The sequence below is a fragment of the Centroberyx affinis genome, unplaced genomic scaffold, assembly GCF_046629955.1.
Source record: "Centroberyx affinis isolate AG114_WGS23_722 - 3 ecotype Tasmania unplaced genomic scaffold, CSIRO-AGI_Caff_v1 ptg001445l_1, whole genome shotgun sequence".
NCBI classification, from domain to species: Eukaryota; Metazoa; Chordata; class Actinopteri; order Beryciformes; family Berycidae; genus Centroberyx; species Centroberyx affinis.
The window spans coordinates 64,554-86,864 of record NW_027279919.1 but is presented as its reverse complement, the minus strand read 5'-3'; the positions used below and the strand labels follow the sequence as shown (position 1 = coordinate 86,864).

Below are 22,311 nucleotides of genomic sequence, written 5' to 3'. Positions count from 1 at the left end.
AGGAGATCACATGGGGAGGGACTGTTCAGAAGTGGGTGGGGTTAGACCACAGCATGCATGCAAAGTGACTCAGACAAACTTGATGCCAGCCTCCATTCTATTGTAGAGGAGCACACACCTCCTCCAACACCTCCATCACTCCTGTCTCTGGAGCAGCAGTGGACAAAACCCTCGGAGTGCAGGAAGCCGAGGAGAAAGAGGAAGAGGAGGAATATTTTGCCACTCGTGGCACATCAAAAGTTGTTAAGTTGCAGCTTTTATATAACAGGAGGAAGGGGAATTATTGGTTGGAATATTTATGTACGCCTACTGATACGCAATGCAGTAACCACTAAAAATATATGACTTTCCAGGAAGGAAAAGTAAGTAGTGTTGATATAAAATATGAGAAAATATATTTTTGGCATGTATTGTTAAATAAGTGTAAGTTAAGACAAAGAAAATTAGCTAACAAGGTGAAAAAGTCATTTTGTTTTTACAAATACCTAGATAGCTAGATAGATTTATGTTTGACACTGTTGAATTGATGCTGCTGATTTACAAACGGGGTGCACTAGAGTTTATTGGGAGGTCCATTGCCTTTAATTGTTTTTACTGGGGAGGGGCAGGTTTACTGCTGGGTGCACTGCTCTTGACAAAGGTAGCATTGCGCTCCAGTGTTACCGCCCTCCGACCAGCTGTCTGGTTCAGTTCGCTCATATCCACCCCCGAGTCTAAGCTGGTTTCTCGACTCTCTGTCGGCCTTCGTCTCCTCTGCTGCTCTGCCACAGCGTGATGGATCTCAGCTGCTGGTTTGCCCTCCAGTGATACAAACCAGGCCCGCGGAGGCAGAGGTGAAGGGATTTTGGAAAGTTCTGCCAAGGCGTGCTCCGAATTTCCCTGGAGCTCACTGCCCAAGCAGGAGCGTCTTTTGTCCCCGATTTTATGTAATGTTCCCGGGACCGACATTGACTCCGGGAGGCCGTAGTGACCCCTGGAGAGGTTGGAGGAGGGCGGCGCCTGGGAGCCCCCTGGAGCCCCAAGCTGCTCCTCAGTTTCTACTGCTTGGTTCTGGGAGACAGCAGGACCTTTCAGCAGAGTCTGGGTGAAACTGTCTTTACTCAGCGGCTCTGTGGGAGTGTTGTTAGAAGCACCTGCGCGGGGCAGAGTGGCCGACTTGCTCCACTGCGGCTGCTCCGGTTGCTCTTCCAAGTGGAAGAATGCTGGGGCATGAAGAATGGCAACGGGCTGGTTGTAGAAAAACAAACTGTCATTCAGGGACAGGGGAACTCTCATCTGCTGGGACGTTTCGTGTAAACTCGTCAGATCATTAGGGTCGGCGTTAAGCTCCGGCTCAGTACACTCCAGCCTAATGGCCACCGCATTTTCATCAAACTGGATCAATCCAAGTTCTGTGGCCTTGGGGTTGGCTATAATATTGCCATTGTGCTTGGAAATAACTGAAGCATTGTGTTGGTTATCCCCGCTTTCTGTGTATGGTTGGTTCAACCCATCCTGCAGATTACAAGAGTCACCTGAAGATACTTCAGAGAGTTCACTGTCGCATGTGGAGGTGGTTTGGTCTTTTCTTGACAGTTTGGTAGCGTGGATCTTCTTTGGCTTAGTCTCACGGAGGGAACTTCTGTGAACCAGAGAGAAAGACTGCCTCAAACAATGCCAGGCCAATGAAATGGGGCATGACAGTTAATTCAGTTATGTGGGCTGCATCTGAAAGCTCATCATGCATACTCCCTACTAATATGCAGTGGGAATATAGAAAACTATTAACACATTCATTGCAATACATAATGCAGCATTTGCAATCAACATGTTTGGCAGTTTGTTTCGTTTTTTGGTATTTTACTGGTATTAAACTTAGAACAGTTTCAAGCTTGTTTACTCAAAAGGCATGTATGAGCTTTTCGGCATCAGGCAAGACAAGAAATGGTCTAATTTTAGCTGTGTTTTTTAGCTGATAAAAAAGCAGTCTTGGTTAAAAATTTGGAATGTAATGCAAAATTGAGATCTGAATCTAAAATCATCCTCAGATTTGTGTGAACTGCCTGCGACTAATTAATTTACTTCTACTTACTAAATAGTAAGTAATGTCAACTTTCACATACAGCCCATTAATCATATTTTATTGCTAAACATTGATGTTGGAATTATTCTACACAAATTACAGCTATCACATCAACCTCACCACAGTTTAGACACAGTATGAGACAAAAGCCTTTGTTACCTGCAGTAACACAACAAGCCAAGCAGAATGGCGATGACAATAAGAAGCGTTCCTCCGAGGAAAACCATCAGAAAAGATGAATGGTGTGAGATGAAGTCGATGGGGGTGGCAAGTCCCATCAAGCCTAGAACAGGTATTGGGAGGCATAGATGGTTAGAAGGCTGAAGATGTTTGAAGTGAAAAGTGAAACATAAAAAGCTGAATCCATTCAAAATCATTGTAAATGAAAATAAAAAAGTTGCATCAATTCAGTGAGTATTGTATCTGAATGACTTTTTGCCATTCACATAAAATTTTTGTCTTTCATATTTTACCTTTCACTTACAATGCTTTGGAATGGATGCAACTTTTTGTCTTTCACTTGAAATACTTTCAAATAGAAGCAGCTTTTAATCTTCATTTACACTGCTTTTGTCCCATACCTGGGCCCATAGAATGTGGTGGAAGATGGGGAAAACAATTTTAGCAGCCAGTTAACCAGAACACCAACTGGGCAGGGCCAAACAGCCTCAAAGGACACTCAATATGCTGAGATCAATGAAGAAATGTCTTCATTTATTAGGTGAAATGTGCAACATAAAAAAAAAAAACAGCAGTTAATTGAATTTACTTGACAAATTTCAATTAATCTACAGTTCTTCAGACAGTAGACATACATGAATTAAAAGAAAAGGGTCTATGGATTGGAATGGCCTATGGAATTTACTTTTCATCAGCTAAAATAAAATAAAATTGCCACAATCAGAGCAATCCTCTGATGGGTTTTACACAAACCTTCACAAAAATCATCGTTTTGCATCTCAGTGAATAGAGCACAGCACTAACTCTGCCACTAGCCATATGGCACTGGGGAACCTTGTCTAATCAAATGTAGGATCATTCATAAAGCTTGGTAATTTGAACTTAGTTGTAAATTTACTTGTGGCCTGATTACCATGACGGAGCCACATTACTGCTGCCTAATTCTCAGCAATAGCCCAGGTGATAGGCAATGAAAGTTAATGAAAGGTAATTAAGCGTTAAATATTTAACACCCACCCTGATGATTCAGGTCTGTGTGCACGTCCAGTGGACCACATACTATTTAGAGAAACCCCAAATTCCTCTAAGCAACACTTAGGTAGAGGCACATGATGCAAAATTGTTCACAAAAGGCACAAGTGGTTAATAAAATGTATGTGTTATGGCCTGAGATTGTCACAGTAGGAAGTTTTCTTATACATAAATGTGACTCAATCCCTGTTTAAATTGATGCATTTTCTGGGGACAAGAGGAGCAATTACTGATAACTGAAAACATATAATTTTGGTCAATGTGCTAAATTATCAAACTATGTTACACAGACGCAGCTTAGAGGGAACACTGGACCTGAATGCTCACCTTTCTTTAAATTTATGGAAACTTTTGCTTGACCTTTGCTCTCTAAAATCTACAAAATCAAAATTGTAGTACTTTAAGCTAAGGTTTCGCAACCCAATTGATGCCCATATGTGAATTACCAGGTCAGTCTACATATACTATATGACTAGAGCAAGTGGTATTTTTTTTCCCCTGTGGTATGCTTTTTATGAATTGCTTACAGAATATGTAAATGAACAAAAGGGGGTGGTGGTGTCTGACCTGGTAAGAAAACACTCTACCATAATGATTGCAGCCCATAACATCACACCAACCCTGCTGATAAAGTTGTATTATCTTATGTTTTATGGATAACACTTATAATGTGATTACTTACCTCTGTTGGATGACAAAGGTGCTGCGATCCAGTAGCCCAGGTGAGGAGCTGTGAATGTCCACATCAGCTTTCCTTCTACCAGCACCACCATCCCCAGTCCCTTTCTCATCCATCCACCTAGATAAAAACAACCAAGTCACAAATCAACATTACTGTCTACATAAAAGTATGTAGTAAGTAGTATTCTGAAAGCATCTGTGCTCTTATTTATCTCACATATTGAAGCATACCACTTGTGTCTCTCTGACAATAGTATAATCATAGAAGGATAAAGTCCTAAATAAATAGTTCACAGTTCAAGCATTACGTTCAAGAACTGTTCAATGGCTTTTATGGTCAAAACACATGTTTTTTTTGACCAGGCATTATATTGGTTGACAGCTGAGAACAAGGATGCAAATCTGTGATTTTGAAAACCATGCTTTACTATAAATTTAGTCACTTTCAAGGCCATGATTTCTTATCATGTCTTATTTACTTTTTACTGAAATGTGCAAACTTTCAATGAATTTTAGGACCATAAACAACCTGTGTAATATGCCTGCTTCACATGAAACTCTGAGCAAAGTAGTAGAAAGTAGCTATGCCTTTGTCAAATCTGAGGACTTTTTAATTTATAATACACATTACCCTAGACTGACTCACTTTAAAGATTTTTGCCTATAAGTCAATTAAGCATAACTATACACTATTAGTTCTGACTATATTTTTAGTCATGAAAAACCATCAGCAAAGCATTGGCTGGTACAACATGGTGAACTGTACAAAGCAAAGATAGACTAACACAACAGGACTTCTCCTCGGAGGCATCTAACTGAGTCAGGTTCATGACAATAATAAGGCACGATCACTGAGTGGCCCAAGGTGCCGCATTCAGGTCAAAATCTCCCCTGGAGGGGTGGGGTCGAGTCCCACTTCTAACAGAAACCAGAGGCAAATGGTCAGCTGACCTCTTTTCATAGATTAAACGGTCAGCCGTATTGTGATGGCTGAATATATTTAACTGAAAGAACTAAAAACGGCCCAGTGGGTTAGAGTGTTAGAGTGCTGACCAGACCTGGGTCCAGGTTAAAAATACACATTACCTTTAATCTACTTGAGGTACCAGATGAGTTAAGTTTACTGCGAGTCAAACAGTGTCAGGTAAATTGTCAAAATATATTCAGTTGAATCTAAAATACTTTGTCTAAACTTGGTAGTCATTATATTGTCCTGTGTGGCAAGCTTGTTACAAGTGTTAATGTAAAAAATTCCCATGAATGTAATAAGCCATTAATATAATAACAATTTGCCGGTAATAGTACAATAATACTGTTAACATATGGATTTGCCATTAACATATTAAAGGTTACCTTCTGTAATTTTTTTCCTGTTAACTTCGTAATTATTACATTATTGGATTTCATTATATTACTGAGAATGCTGACATTTTCAGTTTTCAAATTGAAATAACTGAACTGATAATGTAATAATCAAAATTGCATACACAACTGTGACCCATTCCCAAATTTGGTTATTAACAATGGCACTGCATCTGAAAAGGAATGTGTATGGAAGAGGTCTTTGGTGATCATTGTAAATGCCTTGCATTTAAAACAAATTCAATTTTACACTATCACCTGCAAATTGTTGGTTTATCACATTAATGAGAAGTTATTACACCTCATCTAGTGCATCAAGCAAGTAAAAATTCCACATAGAAACCATCTGATTATGATCATTTCCTCACCAGGTTCTTCAAAGATCCAAATATTTTTGATTTGGGCATACATGACCCTGACTTGAACTCACCAGTAGTCCAGTTGAAGAACCAGGCTGGAACAGCATTTGAGGTCTGCAGTCCACAGTTGTCAGGGATGGGGAGGGTGATCTGTACGGGTCCACTCACATCTAACTCTGACTCTCTGGAGAAAAGCTGCACACTGACAGCCGCCACAGGGTTCAACTCCATGCTGCTGTATCCTGAACACAAAGAGAAAACAAATGCTTAAGTGAAGCCTAATAATCTGCACACTGGGCTAATTTAATTTACTCAGTTTTATCTTTCTCTCAATGAAACACTTTTATATAAACACCACAACTCAAATACTATTACCAGTGCAGCTGAAATTTTGGTCTGACTGAAAGAACTGAATTCTGCTTGGTTGGAATGGGATGATTTGCTTATCTCACGATACAATTCCATACATGATATGGGGTTCACAATTCGATACAAAAACGATACAATGTAATAAATAAAAGTTCAGTGACAACAGTGTGACGTGTGCATAATTGGGCAAGCTATCTCATTTGTGATTACTACAGCAGAATAAAGTGTAGCTAATATCACGATTAATTGTTCTGCCCCACGATATGTATTGTTACATTTTTGTATTGCGATACACTGAATTTCGATATATCATCCCATTCCTACTGCTTGGATAATCTGGTCAAAAGGAGAAGGAAGGTAATAATAACAGACACTGGAACTGTTTTCAATATTTGCACTGGATCATTTGAAACAGATCTGAATCTTTTTCATGAGTCGTAGAATACTTTCATCTGAGTATGTGCAACAATCAAGACTCTTATGATACAAACCGTGAGCCAGAATGTAAACAGTAATGCAACTTTTCTATTTCCTATGTCAGACTGGGTAGAAATAATATAGATACTGATAATGCTGTTGCTGTTGGACAAAATGCTAGATATAGATTTTGAGGGGAAAAAAAGTCAAACTGATCACTCATGATTTCAAAAATATACTATGATTTCAAATGAAATGCTTTGAAGGCACACGTCTTAACATAGCTACTAACTAAAATGTTTTCTACAACAAGTTTTACTGTCATGTCAGCAATCATTTTGTAATAGTATAGGCATAACTTCTTCCAAAACCTTCACTTCAGTATTCGCAGTTTTAAGTTGCTGTCTGTCAAGATTACACACACAGTACAAGGGAACACAGAGAAAACAAAACAGACTAAAATGGACCTAAAGACAAAGCCAAAAAGACCCCCCTCCCCTCCCCCCACCACCACCCTACTCTCTCTCACACACACACACGCACACACACACACACCTGATTTACTGCTCATGACGCCCAAAGTGCTGAGAGAGTCGTCATCATCTGTTGACAGCTTGGGGAAAGTCAGATAGGCCTGAACAGAGGAGATATCACTGCCCTCTGCCAAGTTCAGCAGGCTCTTAGGAAACTGAACAATGGGCTGGGATGAAGCATCTGCAGATAATAAAATCATGATGAACAAGAGAAGAAAATTATAGACAGTAATAGTATTTTCTCTCTAATACAGCCATGTTTGGACAATTTATTCTTTCAGTTCCCTTCAATAAATGCTTATAAGGATATGAGCTTAAAATATTGCAGATAGATAGATAGATAGATAGATAGATAGATAGATAGATAGATAGATAGATAGAAAGAAATTGGAGGAGAGTCATTGTCAATTGTTAACAGCACATACCTGATGTTTTGCCAGTTATAAGGACAGAATCTTCAAAAAGCCAGATGTTGCCTTGATTCAGACCAAGTAGCGACATGGTCACTGATGAAAATACTACAACAATGATTTAAGGGAAAGAACAAAAGATAGAAAATTAACTTTCAATACTTTATTTCAAAATGTGCTGTTTTTCCACTAGATGGCACTGTGACATTATGTTTCATCAGGTCTAGCATCTCACTACAGTGGCTTATCTAAGCTTTTACCTCAATACTATCTCTTAGCTTCAAGATTTATGGAAGCGTATCGCATGCATAATTCAAATGGAAATGTAATATGTAATATGGCCATGTAATCCTACATTTGAATTTAAATTTGCCACTTGTATGTGCAGTTTTTGGCTCAAAATGAAAATGAAAATTCAATAATGTAATTTGCATTTGACAATTCCTATACTAGTATTGACATTTCATTTAAAAAGAGATTTGCATGCTTTATTTTTAGCTTTATTCAAATGATGATGCAAATTGGAAAATTAAAGTGTATTTCCTGAAATGCATAGATATGTTTCATGTGATTATGCAATAATGGTGTCAAAATTATAATTGATATGTCATTTACCTTATATGGTTTTGCACTCTCTAATAGGGTACATTTCATTATCAAAGACAATATTATGCTGTAAAGGTGGCAAATGTAAATGCTTATCCAAATGTAAAAAGTGAAACAGCGCCTCCTGTCTTTGCCATTTAATACACTCGCCACTGCGCTGATTCCCTGGCAAAATGCAATTGCAAATGAATTTTCAAGAGGACTGCATTAACATTGTCACAGGCATCCACCTGTCAGTCATCCCATTAAGGCGGGTCTTGCATTGCGCAATCAAAAGTAGTTCACAACGTGGGAAAGTAGAGTAGGGTGAGTAGGGTGTGGCAAATTTTGGCAACACAACGAATACTATAAAGTTAAACATATCACAGGAAAGTTTATGGAACTCAATATATTCTGTGATTGATTTCTTATGTGACACTGTCTGAAGTGTCCTGATACAATAAAGCCCAGCCATCTGGTGCTCCATACAGACTAAAAAAATGATTTAATTTGCAGATACTATTTGACCCAGGTCTGCACACATGCACATTACAACACAAATAGACACAGACACACACCTACTCACAGCAGATTGGACTTTTGGTTATACAAACATTTCTCAGAGGCAGAGCTGCTCTGAAGGCAGAAATTATCTCATTGGTTGAGTTAAACTTAAATTGGACCAGTTTTTTCTGTGTAAGTAATATTGGACTGTGAAGTACAGCGAAAAAAGCAAGGGGTAAGAGAGGAGGAAGCTATTATTGTAAGGCCTAGCACTCTTCATACTAATTGAAAAAATGCAATCTAGTCATTCTAGGGTTATCCAGACTTGTTAGTTGAATTAATGCAAAAAATAAAGTATTGCCATTCATATTTTTATTTATATTTTGACCAGAATTCCCTCTTTGCCAATCAACTCTGTCAGTTAGCTAACTTTTAAAAACTGTGGTTCTTTGGCTCCGCCCATTGATTATTTCTGTCTCCAGTACCTAAAATTCCTATCAGCACTCACACGTTAACTGTTCATCTTACTTGGCATTCTACTGGTTTTACAAGGCAGCACTGTGTAAATGTAGCCTTCCCTGCTGGCCACAATGGCGATAGGCAGCCCAAGTTGATACGGTACATGAAGCAAAACAACTCCGTCCTCCTCAGTGAGAGCTGTGTTGGTCCTGGTGTAGTTGACGTAAACCTCCACCTGAGCTTGGTTCAGGTACTGACGACTCAGCATGTCATTGACCTGGACCTTCAGGGTGAAGGCTGAACCTGGGAGAAACACAGATTATAGGTTAAGATAAAGGATGATGGTGCTGTTACTCAAACACTTCATGTTCCCCACTTTCTCTTTCAGACAAGATGATCATGTTAAGAATTACACCATCGTATTTTATAAAGTGGTAATTCACAAGATTTTTTTTTTTTTGGCAACATCTTTGGTGGTAAATAGTCATTGGTGTTTTTACATTGAACTTCCCAGAGATCACTTGGCAATCAACAGCATGACCAGTGCAGTATTTTTTCTTGGATTTTTTGTTGAAGTTTGAGTTTCCGTAGGTGGCGCTCTTTTCTTTGTCTGTTCAGCCATGATGGCTGTCGCTGCTCATGCTATCTACCCTGTTCTTCTTCTATTTATTCCAAACAAACATATAATGCGTCACTTCCTGTGTGCCAAAGGAATTTCCCTGGGAAAGACCTACCCAATATCAGCTGTTTTGAAAGCTTTAACAACCTGGGAATAGGCTGAATTACTATTGTGCTATCAGTTGACAGTAGAGAGTAGCAAAACAGACATTTATTTACATGAACAGATTATTATTTTAACCTTTATTTGTCCTGGGAAATGTTGCTGAACATGCTTGCTCTTTTCAGCGTTGCCCTGCTTTTCATTTTAACAGATTCACACCTGGAAGTTATGCAGCACAAACACAGTCTTTAGTATTATTATTGAAGAACAGTGGGGGAAAATAGTGGGCCTAGTTTGGAGTAACTGCAGGTCCAATTATCACAGACGAGGCCTTATTGACAACACTACAGGGAAACTAATTAGCAGAACCTCTTGTGGATGTCAGTTAAATTATCTCAACAGAAGAGGTGGACTAAAATACAAATGGGAAAATTGGGCAATTAGTACAAAGCAGCACACATTCAAGACACCATTATGCTACATCAGCATGCAGGCAGCTAAACATATCTTCCCAATAATGTGGTTCTCATATGGGAGCCCTAATCATGTGTTCATGTAGCTCCTATAGAATCCCGTTTAGGCCTAGTGATAATGTGACACTTTATTCACAGACCCAATTAATCAAGATCACACTGTGCCACACAACCCAATACTGTATGTAGGTTAATGATAACGGGACTTGATTTCTGAAGCATAGTGTTGCATAATAATGAAGAAAGAATAGTGAGTAATATATCACTATATGACTCTATATCAATAAATGGAGGTCGCGCAGATAAGCACATGCAATAATAGCCACTGAGAATCAATGAGTGAGACAATTTGCGGTGTTTTCATGTGTTGTGAACTTTAATATCCATTCCACAGTGTTCAGTGGATGTGTGTGTGTGTGTGTGTGTGAATGACCAACCGTGAAGGTGGTCATAGTCTAAGATTAGAAAAGCAGGCTTGTGACCGGAAAATCGACTGTTTGAATCCGCAGACCAACTGGGAAAATCTGGTGAGAGTCTTGAAATTCAGGAGATTTTTGTTCCAAAACAGTTTCAGAAAGTGAGTTTTGAAAGCCAAAAATCTCACCACCTGGCAAAGTAATTGTTGAGTTATTGTTATTGATCAACAACCCTATCAAACCCCCACAGATATTATGGTCATTTTGTGCGATACAGGAGTAAGAATCTTACTTATTGCCCCTTTAATGACTAAATGCTGTGTCACTGCTGTCACGGCCCTCTAAACACGGATAATATCTTAAGCATCTTTCCCTAATGGTGACTCTGACAGTGGCAATGGTTGAATTTGCTGCTACACTGTGATGGCTCATAATCCTGCGTCTGAAAGCACTGCCAAAGGCTTTTCTGAAAGCCAGTGAAGCCACGCCTGATGGTACCGGCTTACACAGTATTACAGCAAGTGCCAAAGGCAGCTAAACAATTCATCTCATATCATGGCCGCTAATGATTCGTCTTTGCCGATCAGAAGCAAAAGCAGACACCACAAATACTTGCAACATATGTCATCTGGTAGGCACTTCTATCAAAAACGCCTCACACTACCATGACTGCATGTATTTTTGGCCCCAGTGGGACACAAACCTCTCATCTTGGCAGTGCTGGTGCTTTGCTCTTCCCATTGGGCTTTACACCAGTACAGAAGGGAAACAGGACGCCTCTTTGGGAAAGGAGACCTCGTTGTGTGTGTTCTGTCCTAGTGGCCAAACATAACAGAAGGGGGTCGCTAAATCTGCAGTGGAGGTGAGCCATGCCAGATTACTATAATCTCCCCATTTGGCGAACTGAACCCACCACAAAGAGGTTTATGGAGTGGATTGAAATGGGCTGTCTTACAGGCCGCTGAGCCATTTTTCTGGTAGGGTGAGAAACAGACCCCACGTTATCTGATGGGCGTGATATAGCATGAATAAATTATCAGGCACATGATAGCATTGGTGTCCAGCAAAAAGCACCTGCAATTAAGTGTTTTTCTTTTCTTTTTGAAAACTGGAGGATTTCTTTATCAATGGATATATATTGGACTTTTTAGAATACATTTCCAGTTGGTTGGCATGTGGAAGATATTGATCGAATTACGAGTTCAAGAGTTACGAGATTAGTCTAGGATGTGAAAATAAATTCACAAAAAGTACAAAAGCACAACTTTGCAGCTTAGCAAACGTGAGAATGGCAATTGATAATTATTATAATTATGATTGATAATTATCCTCCTTTCCATGTCTGTGGCTCTAAGCATTTTAAGATGATTTTGCTGGCACATAAAGCAGATGCAGCGTTACTTCATCATCATTTCACCAAATGCTGCAATGTTACTTATAAGGATAAGGCCGGTGTTTTTTAATGCATTGCTTAACGTCAACAAATCCTATGAAAATAACAAAATCAGCAATGATTTTGTTTTGCCAGCAAATCTTAACCATGTAGCCGGTGCCCAATGAAGCCATGTTCCAGCAGCCATAGAACTCCATTATATTAAAAAAACGATTAAAAACACGTCAAAGAGCCATACTGTTGCTCTGGGCAGCATATTTCATCATCTCGATGCACCGGGCCAGCCGATTTTTTCCTCAAACAACTTAATAAGCCGGCTGTAAACACTTTGCGATCTCAGGAAAGTAGTTCCGTAGCACTGAAAATAGTCCCTGCAGAAGTTGTTCCCATTTGAATTTGATTTGGTAATAACTACAACAGCCTGACTTTTCGTGGTAACAGTTAGCGATTTTTAAAATTGAAACTATGTCTTTGTGAGCTGTATTTCAAGGTTTTTAGCTTACAACTGGAGCCAATTACTTCCGGGTTGACAGCTAAAAACGGTACGTGGTAAGTCAGAAAGTAACGGGAGTACAGCAAACGTATTGTTGATTTTGCTATTTTCATAGGATTTGTTGACGGCAAGCAATGCATTAAAAAGCACCGGCCTTATCCTTTGAACACAGAACAGAACTCAACATGATGCAAATGGAGATGTTAAGTAGGCCAGCATTGGTGGATGACAAGCACAAAACACTGTAGGGAATGCCAAGCAGGAAGGAACAGATGAAACATGTTGACTGTGAGACCACCAGGCAGGACAGACAGATGGTCCGGCAGGGACTTATCTCTGGTAGCCCCCAACAGGACTGTGTGTGTGTGTGTGTTGGAATTAGGCCATACATTCCACCAATAGATGAAAACACGAGCGCACCCCTTGGCATGTGGAACCAAATCAGCCTATAAACAACTCAAGCACAGGTCGGCAATATCAATTTAAACAGAGATTTGAGACAAAAGATGCTTAGGGTGAAGCCTGGTGAGGGGGAGGCATGTCGACTTGATGTCCGAACAAACAGTCCTGTTGTCATATAATTACAATACATCCTAAGGGGGGGGGCGGATGATTAAATCTTCAAATCTGTTGCTTAGCCTTTATTATGTAGGGAAAACAATGATGATGTTCGTCTCAGCATGGAATAATTGACCATCTGGACAAAGAAAGGTGGCTTTTGTTCATTTGTAGATCGAAGCGTTTCTTTTTTTTTTATTTTATTTTTTTTTAAGAAAGTGGTCAGTCTCTCCCCTGAGCTCTTGTTCTGTACTGAAACGACAAAGTAGGGGAAACACAGGTTTTGGCAACCGCAAGCCAGCAGGGGGGATGTGGCACCAGAGACGACAGCATCTCTGGGCGCTTTTCCAAGTGTTTCTTAGTGGACCAGACAGACTAGAGGATCATGTGATGAGGCATGGGAATGCACTCCTACAGCAGCATGAATTAGTCATGAAACGGTTGAAGAGGGAACGCAGGATCACAAATCCCCCCTTTCAGCTCCTCTCCTCCACCTCCTCCTCCTCCTCTGCCCCGCTGTAAACAAGCAGATTGTCATGGAAAGTGCTGTGCATGTGTGTGTGTGTGTGTGTGTGTGTGTGAGAGTCTGAGGGAGAGAGAGAGAGACAGAGGGAGAGAGAGAGAGAGAGATTTATTCAAGTATAGATTTAAGAAAAACTCACTTTGAAACTATGTGTCGTCTGTTAAATAAGACAGCATGAGCAACAAAAAAAGATTCTCCTCTCTCTCTCTCTCTCTCTCTCTCTCATACACACACACACACACACACACACTTTTTTGACCAATGCTAGTCAAGTGAAACGTTTTCAGCATCTTTCACGTCAGGTAGTTTTTACTAGTGTCAATTTCTGTCTTGTACATACTGTTAATATATTGCTGATCATATTGTTGATATAGTGAAGCGGGAACAGGCAACAGATGGAGAAACGGTTGGTCATGAGGTCACATCAGCAAGCTCTCACATCACATGCTGATCCACAAAATTGTCAGTAGATTTCTGTGCAAACCATGATGCAGAAGGCAGGAAAACAGCTTAGTCTAAAGGATATTAGATAAAGAAATAGCCTAGAAATGAAAGAAATCGTGAAAATAATATCAACTATTTCAAACTTTATCCTCAAACTACAGTTTTCCTGTAGCTATAGGCTAAAAGGTTGAAGCGTGATATTTTTAATGCCACCACTAAAGTTTACTTTATTCTGTAAAACAAACAAGCCCACAGACCTGGCGAGGAGTCAAGCACTTGTTGGCGGTGCTGATGCTGATCCGGTTTCATCCGATGCTGGTCAGAAAAGTTCCCCTCATTGAGATGCAGAGTGCGTCCGGCGGGAGTGAAATCTCCAGTCGCTTTTCCATTCTCGCAGAAAACCAACAGAGACAGAAGATAGATCGGATGCCGCATGACTTTGAGCAGTTTGCGCCAGTTTGTAAGCCTCGTTACAGTTCCAAGTTTCGGCTTCTTCCTGCCACTCACTCCGCTGCCATTTTCAGTGTTTTTTTTTTTTCCTGTCAGCCACTCGGACAAGTTGCTGACGCTTCGCTGTATTCAAACTCAGCAGTTTAGTTGAAACTCCGCCCCTTTAAGCTGCTTCATTTGACCGGAGAGAGCTGCGTCTGCGTCGAGGTTTAGCCTACACTAAATGGAGGACTGTTATTGGAGACTAGTTGATTTAGCCTATCTGCTTTAGAAACCATGAATACTACGTTCTTTATTAGGCTACCTGTGTGTCTATATGTATGTAGCCCATGTATGTATGTATATGTACTCTATCTATCTATCTATCTATCGTCTTATAGGCTGCGTCAATAGTGTTATGCATGCATAACTGATTGTCATGCATGGGGAAACATAACACTTGATATGTAAGCAGGATTAAGAGCATGAAAATAAATCAATAAATAATCCATTATCACTTGTGTCTAGTCCTGCAGGCCCTGGTCAGTTGGTGTGCTGTACTGAAATGACCCATCTCTTCAACCTCCCACCCATCACCACTTTAGGTGACTGATTCTATCATAACAGAGCGGATACAATGTGATTTTATATGGGACGATTTCTAATGTATTACAGTGCAAATAAAAGGGTTAAACGCTTGTATCGAGTGATTTTGGCCACTAGATGGTGGTAATGTGATACCAATTAACCAAAGGAGAGCCGATGCCTTCTGTTGCTGTAAATTTGATCCTTACTGATTGATTCAGCCTAAAATGCAGTTTTGACAAGAACTGGTATAATGTGAAAACTGGTGTGCAAAGCCTACTTTAGACACACATCTGTCATCTATCCTCTACTGTATCATGTCTTGTTTTCATACATATAATATTAAACATACAATCAATTTATTTGATCAGACAACGTTTTGGGTGTATTAATGTCTGTCCTTGAGGAATCTGACTTGTACAAAGTAGGCTAGTAGTAGTAGTGCTCTTTAATACTGTTATTTTCTTTTTTTTGTATTGTTTATCTATTGTTTTGACTTTTTCTCACTTTTATCGTCTTTGGTTGAATTGTTTTTCTGCCTTTTTTTTATATGCTTTCCTGTGCTCTTTCCTTGTTCTCTGCAAAGCACTTTGTAACTTTGTTCCAAAGGGTGCTATATAAATAAAGCTATTATTATTATTACAGTAGTTATTTAGTTTTAGGAGTTTTGTGGTGTAATGGCTTGAGCACAGTAGGCGTGAAAATGAATTCTGCTTCAAGCCTCTTTTTGAATTCTCTTATTACATAACCCGTGCTTTGTACAGAGCTATAGATAGAGGCCATTTGGGAAAAAACATGCCATTCAGTTTGGCCATGTTGTCTTCTTGGGTTTTTCTTTCTTTTGGGCTATGTTTTATGGGTGTAAGAAAAAGACTGGGAAAGCAATATGGACTCTTTTGAATGGGAGTGTGGACTGGGATTTATTTACATTATGGAGTCATGGTGGCAGTTGGGGTTTCTATATTTCTCTATTTTCTTGGTTGTGTTGTCTGGTCTGTTCTGCTAGACTGTCTGTCCTACCTATTTTCTGTATTCATTCCTGATGGGTTTTTTTTTCTCTCAATAAAGCCTACTCCAACATCTCTAAGACGCTCAACAATAAAATCCACTATCCTCCTCTACATGTTCTCAGCACCAGTTAGACCTAGACTATACTTTCACTGCATTAACTCTACATATCTATAAATATAGACATGCACATACAACATTGGTAGGATAATGGCTTGGAGGACCTCGCCATAATCCCTGCTGGCTTTAAGTGCATTAATCTCATTCTACCCACAGTCAGAAACTGCAGGGAGAGTTGACCGCTCTTGCTTGAAATGGCACACTCAGCAATTTAGAAACTGCATTGTAGCAACAAGAAATATTATGTGTGCAATTTCCAACCAAGTGGAAACTAAGGAACGAGTCGTAATTGCTAGTAATGTGTGCACTGGATGCCTATTATGGTTGGCTGTGTTTGTAGTTTGCATCCTCTACTGACTGTGAACTAGGAATGTGTGCTAGAGATGATTGTAAATGTAGAAGAGATGGTTTAAGATGTGGGGAAAAATGAATAATTATGACTGAAATGACATTAGTCTTAAAGGAATAGTTCACCCAAAAATGAAAATTCTGTCATCATCTCCTCACCCTCATGCCAAATGAAACACAGGTGAAATTTGTTAGTCCATATAACACACAGGGAGGTTGCCAGCACAACTTGGTAGCAGCCTTCTCCAAAACAACTGAAGTCAATGGGGACCTGTTCTTTAGAGTTCCAAAACAAAAACAGCCAAACAATCACACTGTGAATAGAAAGACCTATACACCATTATTTGTTGCAAATCAATCAGCTGTAGTTAAGATTTGCACTAAATGATGGTGTAAATATACTGTAGGTCTTTTTGGAACTCTGAAGAACTGGTCCCCACTGACTTCAGTTGTTTTGGAGAAGGCTGCTATGGAGTTGTGCTGGCAACCTCCCTGTGTGTTATATGGACAAACTTCACCTGTGTTTCAACTGGCATGAGGGGGAGTAGATGATGACAGAATTGTCATTTTTGGGTGAACTATTCCTTTAAGAGTTCAACCCGAAGTTCATCATTCAATATCTGTGCATTTTAGTTGACCCAGTGTTTAACATGTTCGCATTTTGCCAGCCAAAGACTTAACCTAATATTACAAGTTACCAACTATCGCTTAGAAAGTCCCATAATTCCTTTTAATTTTTTTTTAATATCATTTTATATCATTTTTATAGAAGTAGGTGTCATGATTTTCAAATAGTGGATACCTCATTTCTGAATAAAATCCTTCAAATGTTCCATCTTGGTAGACCTCCAGAACTGCTGACACACAATTGCTTTCTAATGTCAGAGTCAACCTTTAGTGTTTATGGTTTGGATATTTGAGCTCTGTTTCACTTTGTCACCTCCTCCAAGTCGCGCCTCAAGGTTGGCTTCCTCATAGCGGTCGGTGTCAGCCTGCAGAGCTTGCTGCTGCACTGTTGCCGTTGCCAAAATATGAGTGAAGCCTTCCACAGCTGGCTTCTTCACCATCATACTTCTTCTGTGACAGCGGCCTCAGAGAGCTAGTGAGCTGACACATTTGTCCTCCCGACTCTATTCCCCACTGACAAAGTATAAATCGGAGTCTAAACACACTAGCAGGGGGATGGATGACAACCCGAGTCTCCAGGATCAATTTGCCACAAATTAGATGCTGTAATGGTTCATTTCTCCACATAAATAGCTGCATCTACTGGGACTATTTTGGAAATCGGCTTGCTTTCACCCCTGAAATCTGTGGCTGTTCTCTGCTCCATACTTGGCTGCATTCTTCTATTAATCTTATTGCAGCACTGATAGAAGTTCTCTCTGTTATTCTATACACAATGCTGCCTAGTCATTAAAACACTGTAAATAAGGCAAAGGGGGTCTATTCTATTCTATTATGTGGACATCTTTTTTCATTCATTGCTTATTGCTAAATTTCTAGTCATGTTTTACATTGGACATCTTTTCCATTTATTGGCTGCTGCAATAGATTTATAGTCAGTGGCAATCAGAATAATATTAACTGGCTGTTTGCTCTTGATATTGAGCTGTCTGGTTGAATAAAGGTCAATTTAAACTTTGTGCTGAATGAACTACGCTCACTATCCCATTAGTGCAAGGGGTAGACAGATATATTGGGCCCATATTGGCCTTTTATTAAATATCAGATATCGTCCAGTCAACTGATGATATGATGATGATATGAGGTTCCTTCCTGACCACAGCTACAAAATTGTATTATATTTTTTCATTTAACTGCTCAAATATATTTTGTGTAAATTAATTCTTCATTTTCCACCCTGACAAGAAGATAATTCTGGGGGAAACGCTGAATACTTGTAATGTTTTGGCATGAAAATGGTCCAATTTAAAGACATTAAGTGGCAGCACAATTTACTGGCTATTGACGACTTCAAGCTAAAACTATTGCCATCATTATCAGCCTTCAAAACCCCCATATCAGTCGAAACCTACTTTGATCCATTATATTAATAAAAGGTTTTATAAGCTGTGGGATATGCTTTATTGTTATGTCTCAAAAGGCTTTATAAGCTCTCATGAATTCATACTCTTCCTGTCATGAAATACAGCGGTAAAACAATTCTGAGTTCTTTTTACAATATTATGAATTCTTTTCATCTTAATTGGTCTCAGACTCAAGATGACAGTCTGCCAGGTGACATGTTGGGCGGGTGGGGGGAAGGGGGCGGATGGGGCGGATTATTGTAAGAATTTGCAGCTGCGCTCACTTTCAAAATACCAGGGACGGACCAGAGGCAATAAACTGATGTGAGGGTATAAGACAGGAAGCATGACAAAGTGATAGACAATGTCACACGGAAGATAAGCCCTTGCCCGGAGAGACAGGTGCATGACTTACCATTAATAATGTCAGCATCAGGAAGGCTTTTTGAGGTGAGCTGGCATGCTCCGGCATATGACAGGGAGATGATAAAGTTAACGACTTTGAGAAAAGTATGGAAAGTAGAGGAGCCTCAGATTGTATTACTCTATGCATTGCAGGACATTACATCAGGACTTCGTTAAACTTTAAACATTAAAGCAAAATTCAGATGCTTCCCGTTTCCAAAGTTCCTCACAGAAATTTTTTTTTTTTTTTTAAAGGTATTTTCACCTACCTTTCAATTACTTTTCATTGAAACAGGGCTGGTGCAACTCTAATGGATAGCTACTGGATTTTATTTTCATTCAAGTAAAAAGTAAGAAGTCTACTCACAAGGCCTAGTATACTTTGTACCACTTCTGCAAGTCCAGTGGCTTTGAATGCGCGAGACGTTAATGGAAATTCTTTTGAACAGAAAAATGGATATTGGGAGGGATAATGATTTATCCAAGGAAGGGACCTGTTGCATGTAGCGTGTGTGAGTAAGTGTGTGTGTGTGTGTGTGTGTGTGTGTGCGTGCATGTGCGCGTGTGTGGACTGGGTTTGTTGTGGTAATAGCTATACCAAGCCTTCTCAAAAAATGTGTTAAAATGAGTGAAAAGGCTGTAAGAGACAAAAATTCTAAATAAAAACACAGACTATCTGTCTTTTGCTATATAAAATTCTAAATGCTAACATGCTGCCCATGCTTACTGGTCATAACTGGTGTAACTCACAGCTATCATACTGTATGTCCTTTTTAGGAATTAGGGAACTGTTGTCTAAAAGGTCTAAAAAGCCATAGTAACATTTTTGTTGATGCATTAAATAGAGACTTATTTGAATCAAGGCTATGATTGTGCAGCAATCATAGCCGTGTCTGTGGCAGAACAGAGTTAGTGTTGCTGCACAATGGGTTTTCTTGGTCCTTCAGGATGATTCCCTGCAACCAGATGAAAGCTCAGCATCCTATCAACAGTCATTCCATTCACAATCTAACTGACTGGTAAAGAAAATTCAGCAGTGTTGAGAATCTGTGAAACTCGTTGAAATGTGGTCAGGGAGCTGAACCATCCGTCACCCTTCTCTTCCACGGGGTCACCGTCTGATTTACAGCCTGGCCGCTGGTGAAGAATCCCCCGGCCAGCAGGGGCCGTCTCGTCGTGGGTGTGTGGGACTCTCCATCCTCCGTCCCAGACACTCACGCGGCGGATGTGCGTGAAGGAGAGCCTCCCCGGCGCCGTAATTAAACTGCCAAGAACGCGGTTTTACTCCACATGACAAACGGAGCTCCTCCAGCAACATGCTCCCCATCATCAGTTCCTGTGCCACAACACAATAACGTGACATGACTTTTTAAACCCCCGTGGGTCGGCTGACATGAGAGGAATGCGCTTCGGGATGGAGAGATGAGCAGAGCAAAATACGTCTCTTCCTTCTCCCATTTGATCTGCGGGCTGATTTATAATTGTGTTTCATAACTAGTGTGGAACTGATTTTAGCGTTTTGGTCGGCAGATGTATTCCAACACCGGCTGGAGTTAATGCATGTTAAATGATTGGAATATAAAATGACGCGACACAGCATGTCTCTCCCTCGCTGCACCTCTGCAATTCTGTGCATGTACTTCATTACAGATACTCACCACCTCCTCTCCGTTTCACTGCCATTTCCAAAAGAGGGCAAGTTGGCCACGGGCTCCTTTAGAGTTTCATGCATCAAGATTCATCCAGTTGTGAAACCAGTCCAAAAACTTCTCTGTTAATTAGGCGGCCGGGCCTCAAGGTCTGGCAGCCTCTTGTTATTGTATGTGTCTATTTTTTTTTCCTTCTTTCTTTTTCTTTCTTTCCAAACTTTGCAGATCCGTCTGGTTTAGTCCCAAACGACATGTACTGTAGTATGGGGCCAAGGTTGCAGATGGTGGTGCTACAGCATCCGTCCAAAGTGAAAAACTTTAATAAATCATTAAAAATAAGCCTGCTATAGGTGTACAATTTCCAGAGTGGAAATTATGAAGTTAATCATAAGTTTTTCTCATAAACTGCAAAACTAACTAAGTCTAATACTGTAAATTGTAATGACACTAAACCAGCTTCCAAATGATCTGCAGACCTTCAATTTTAAATGTTATATAAGGTTTAAAAAAAAAAAAAAAGAGCCCACAGTGACTATAATTGTCTTACTATAAATTGTACTGTGCACAGGTGTTTTACATGAATTTTTAACCCTTACATCGAACTAGATTATCATTAAGACCATCATCCAGGTCATCTGTAATAAATTTTTTTTTTTTTTTTGATGAAGATATGAGAAGAGACATGGTGCAGGCTGCCATTTTGACAAAATAAGTTCAGTCTGCATTTACATTTTTTACATACAGGTAACAATGGCAAAAAAAAAAAAAAGTTGTCCATTAAGACCAACAGGAACACTCAAAATGCCCCCAGCTTTTTAAAACCCTGCACTCATGAAGTCATACTGTGAAAAAAACACACAGGTGGAATCACTTCCTAGCTGGCTCAACAAATTCATGACCTGCCTGTGGCGACAACGGTCCTGAGATTGAGAGCTGACTGGTGCAACCATAATGTGACACTTTACACCTATGTATGCTGGCTAGTATACGTGAAGTGCCTCGAACAGGTTAAATGCATCATTTAGGCCTAACAGATTTCATTTTTCTTTCCTTTCTTTCCTTTTTCACCTCCTTTTCTCCTTTTTTCCCTCATGGCTAAACAGCTAAACTGTTCTAGGCCATATTGCTGCTAGTAGCTATATTTATAATTTCTTATTGCTTTGTACATTTTAATAATTCTATTTAACAAGAATACTTTTTTATCCTGAGAGATGAATGCAGTTTTTTTTGCACACACTTTTTGCTCTCTGGATTTGGGATATTAATAAGAGATGAGGAGGAGAAAAGGACATTAGTGCTGTTTATTGCTGCATTTACTATGCAGCTGCACTGTGCCGGTCCATTTACATCAATCTCAATAATTTTACATTACTCAGTAACCAAAACAACAGTGTTTGGAGCAGATTTGTTTTCTGAATGGTTGATATTGTTGGTATGGTGGGTATCATTTGTGGTTTAACTGTAGTGTTCCAAATTGGTATGATGCAGCAGCAAACTATCAAAGCTGACATCCTAAGAGCAGCATGCAAATCTCATCCAATCACATTATCAAGAACGGCTGCCTCATTTACATACAGACATTCAGAAGCAGTCAAAACCTGTTCCCCCTATGTTCCGTCTATTTAAGCTGTCGCTGACCAGGACCATATCCAGTTTTTGTTCATAATTATATTCATGAGCATGTTAAAAATGTTATTTTAGATGATTTGATGATGAATAAAAATGGACAGACCTCCAAACAGTCACTAATAGCATCCATCCCA

At 39.7% G+C, this 22,311-nt stretch overlaps 1 protein-coding gene across 1 annotated transcript; it reads right to left on the bottom strand.

Annotated features, from left to right (window-relative positions):
- Nucleotides 1–591: 591 nt before the first annotated feature.
- Nucleotides 592–17,534, bottom strand: LOC139650137 (protein FAM171B-like). Its single transcript, XM_071526695.1, has 8 exons — nt 17,405–17,534; nt 9,023–9,268; nt 7,421–7,513; nt 7,018–7,176; nt 5,748–5,918; nt 3,957–4,073; nt 2,222–2,345; nt 592–1,621 (listed from the first exon to the last, which is right to left on the bottom strand). The coding sequence occupies exons 1-8, from the start codon at nt 17,532–17,534 to the stop codon at nt 592–594; spliced, it is 2,070 nt and encodes a 689-aa protein (XP_071382796.1).
- Between the last annotated feature and the right edge of the window lie 4,777 nt (nt 17,535–22,311).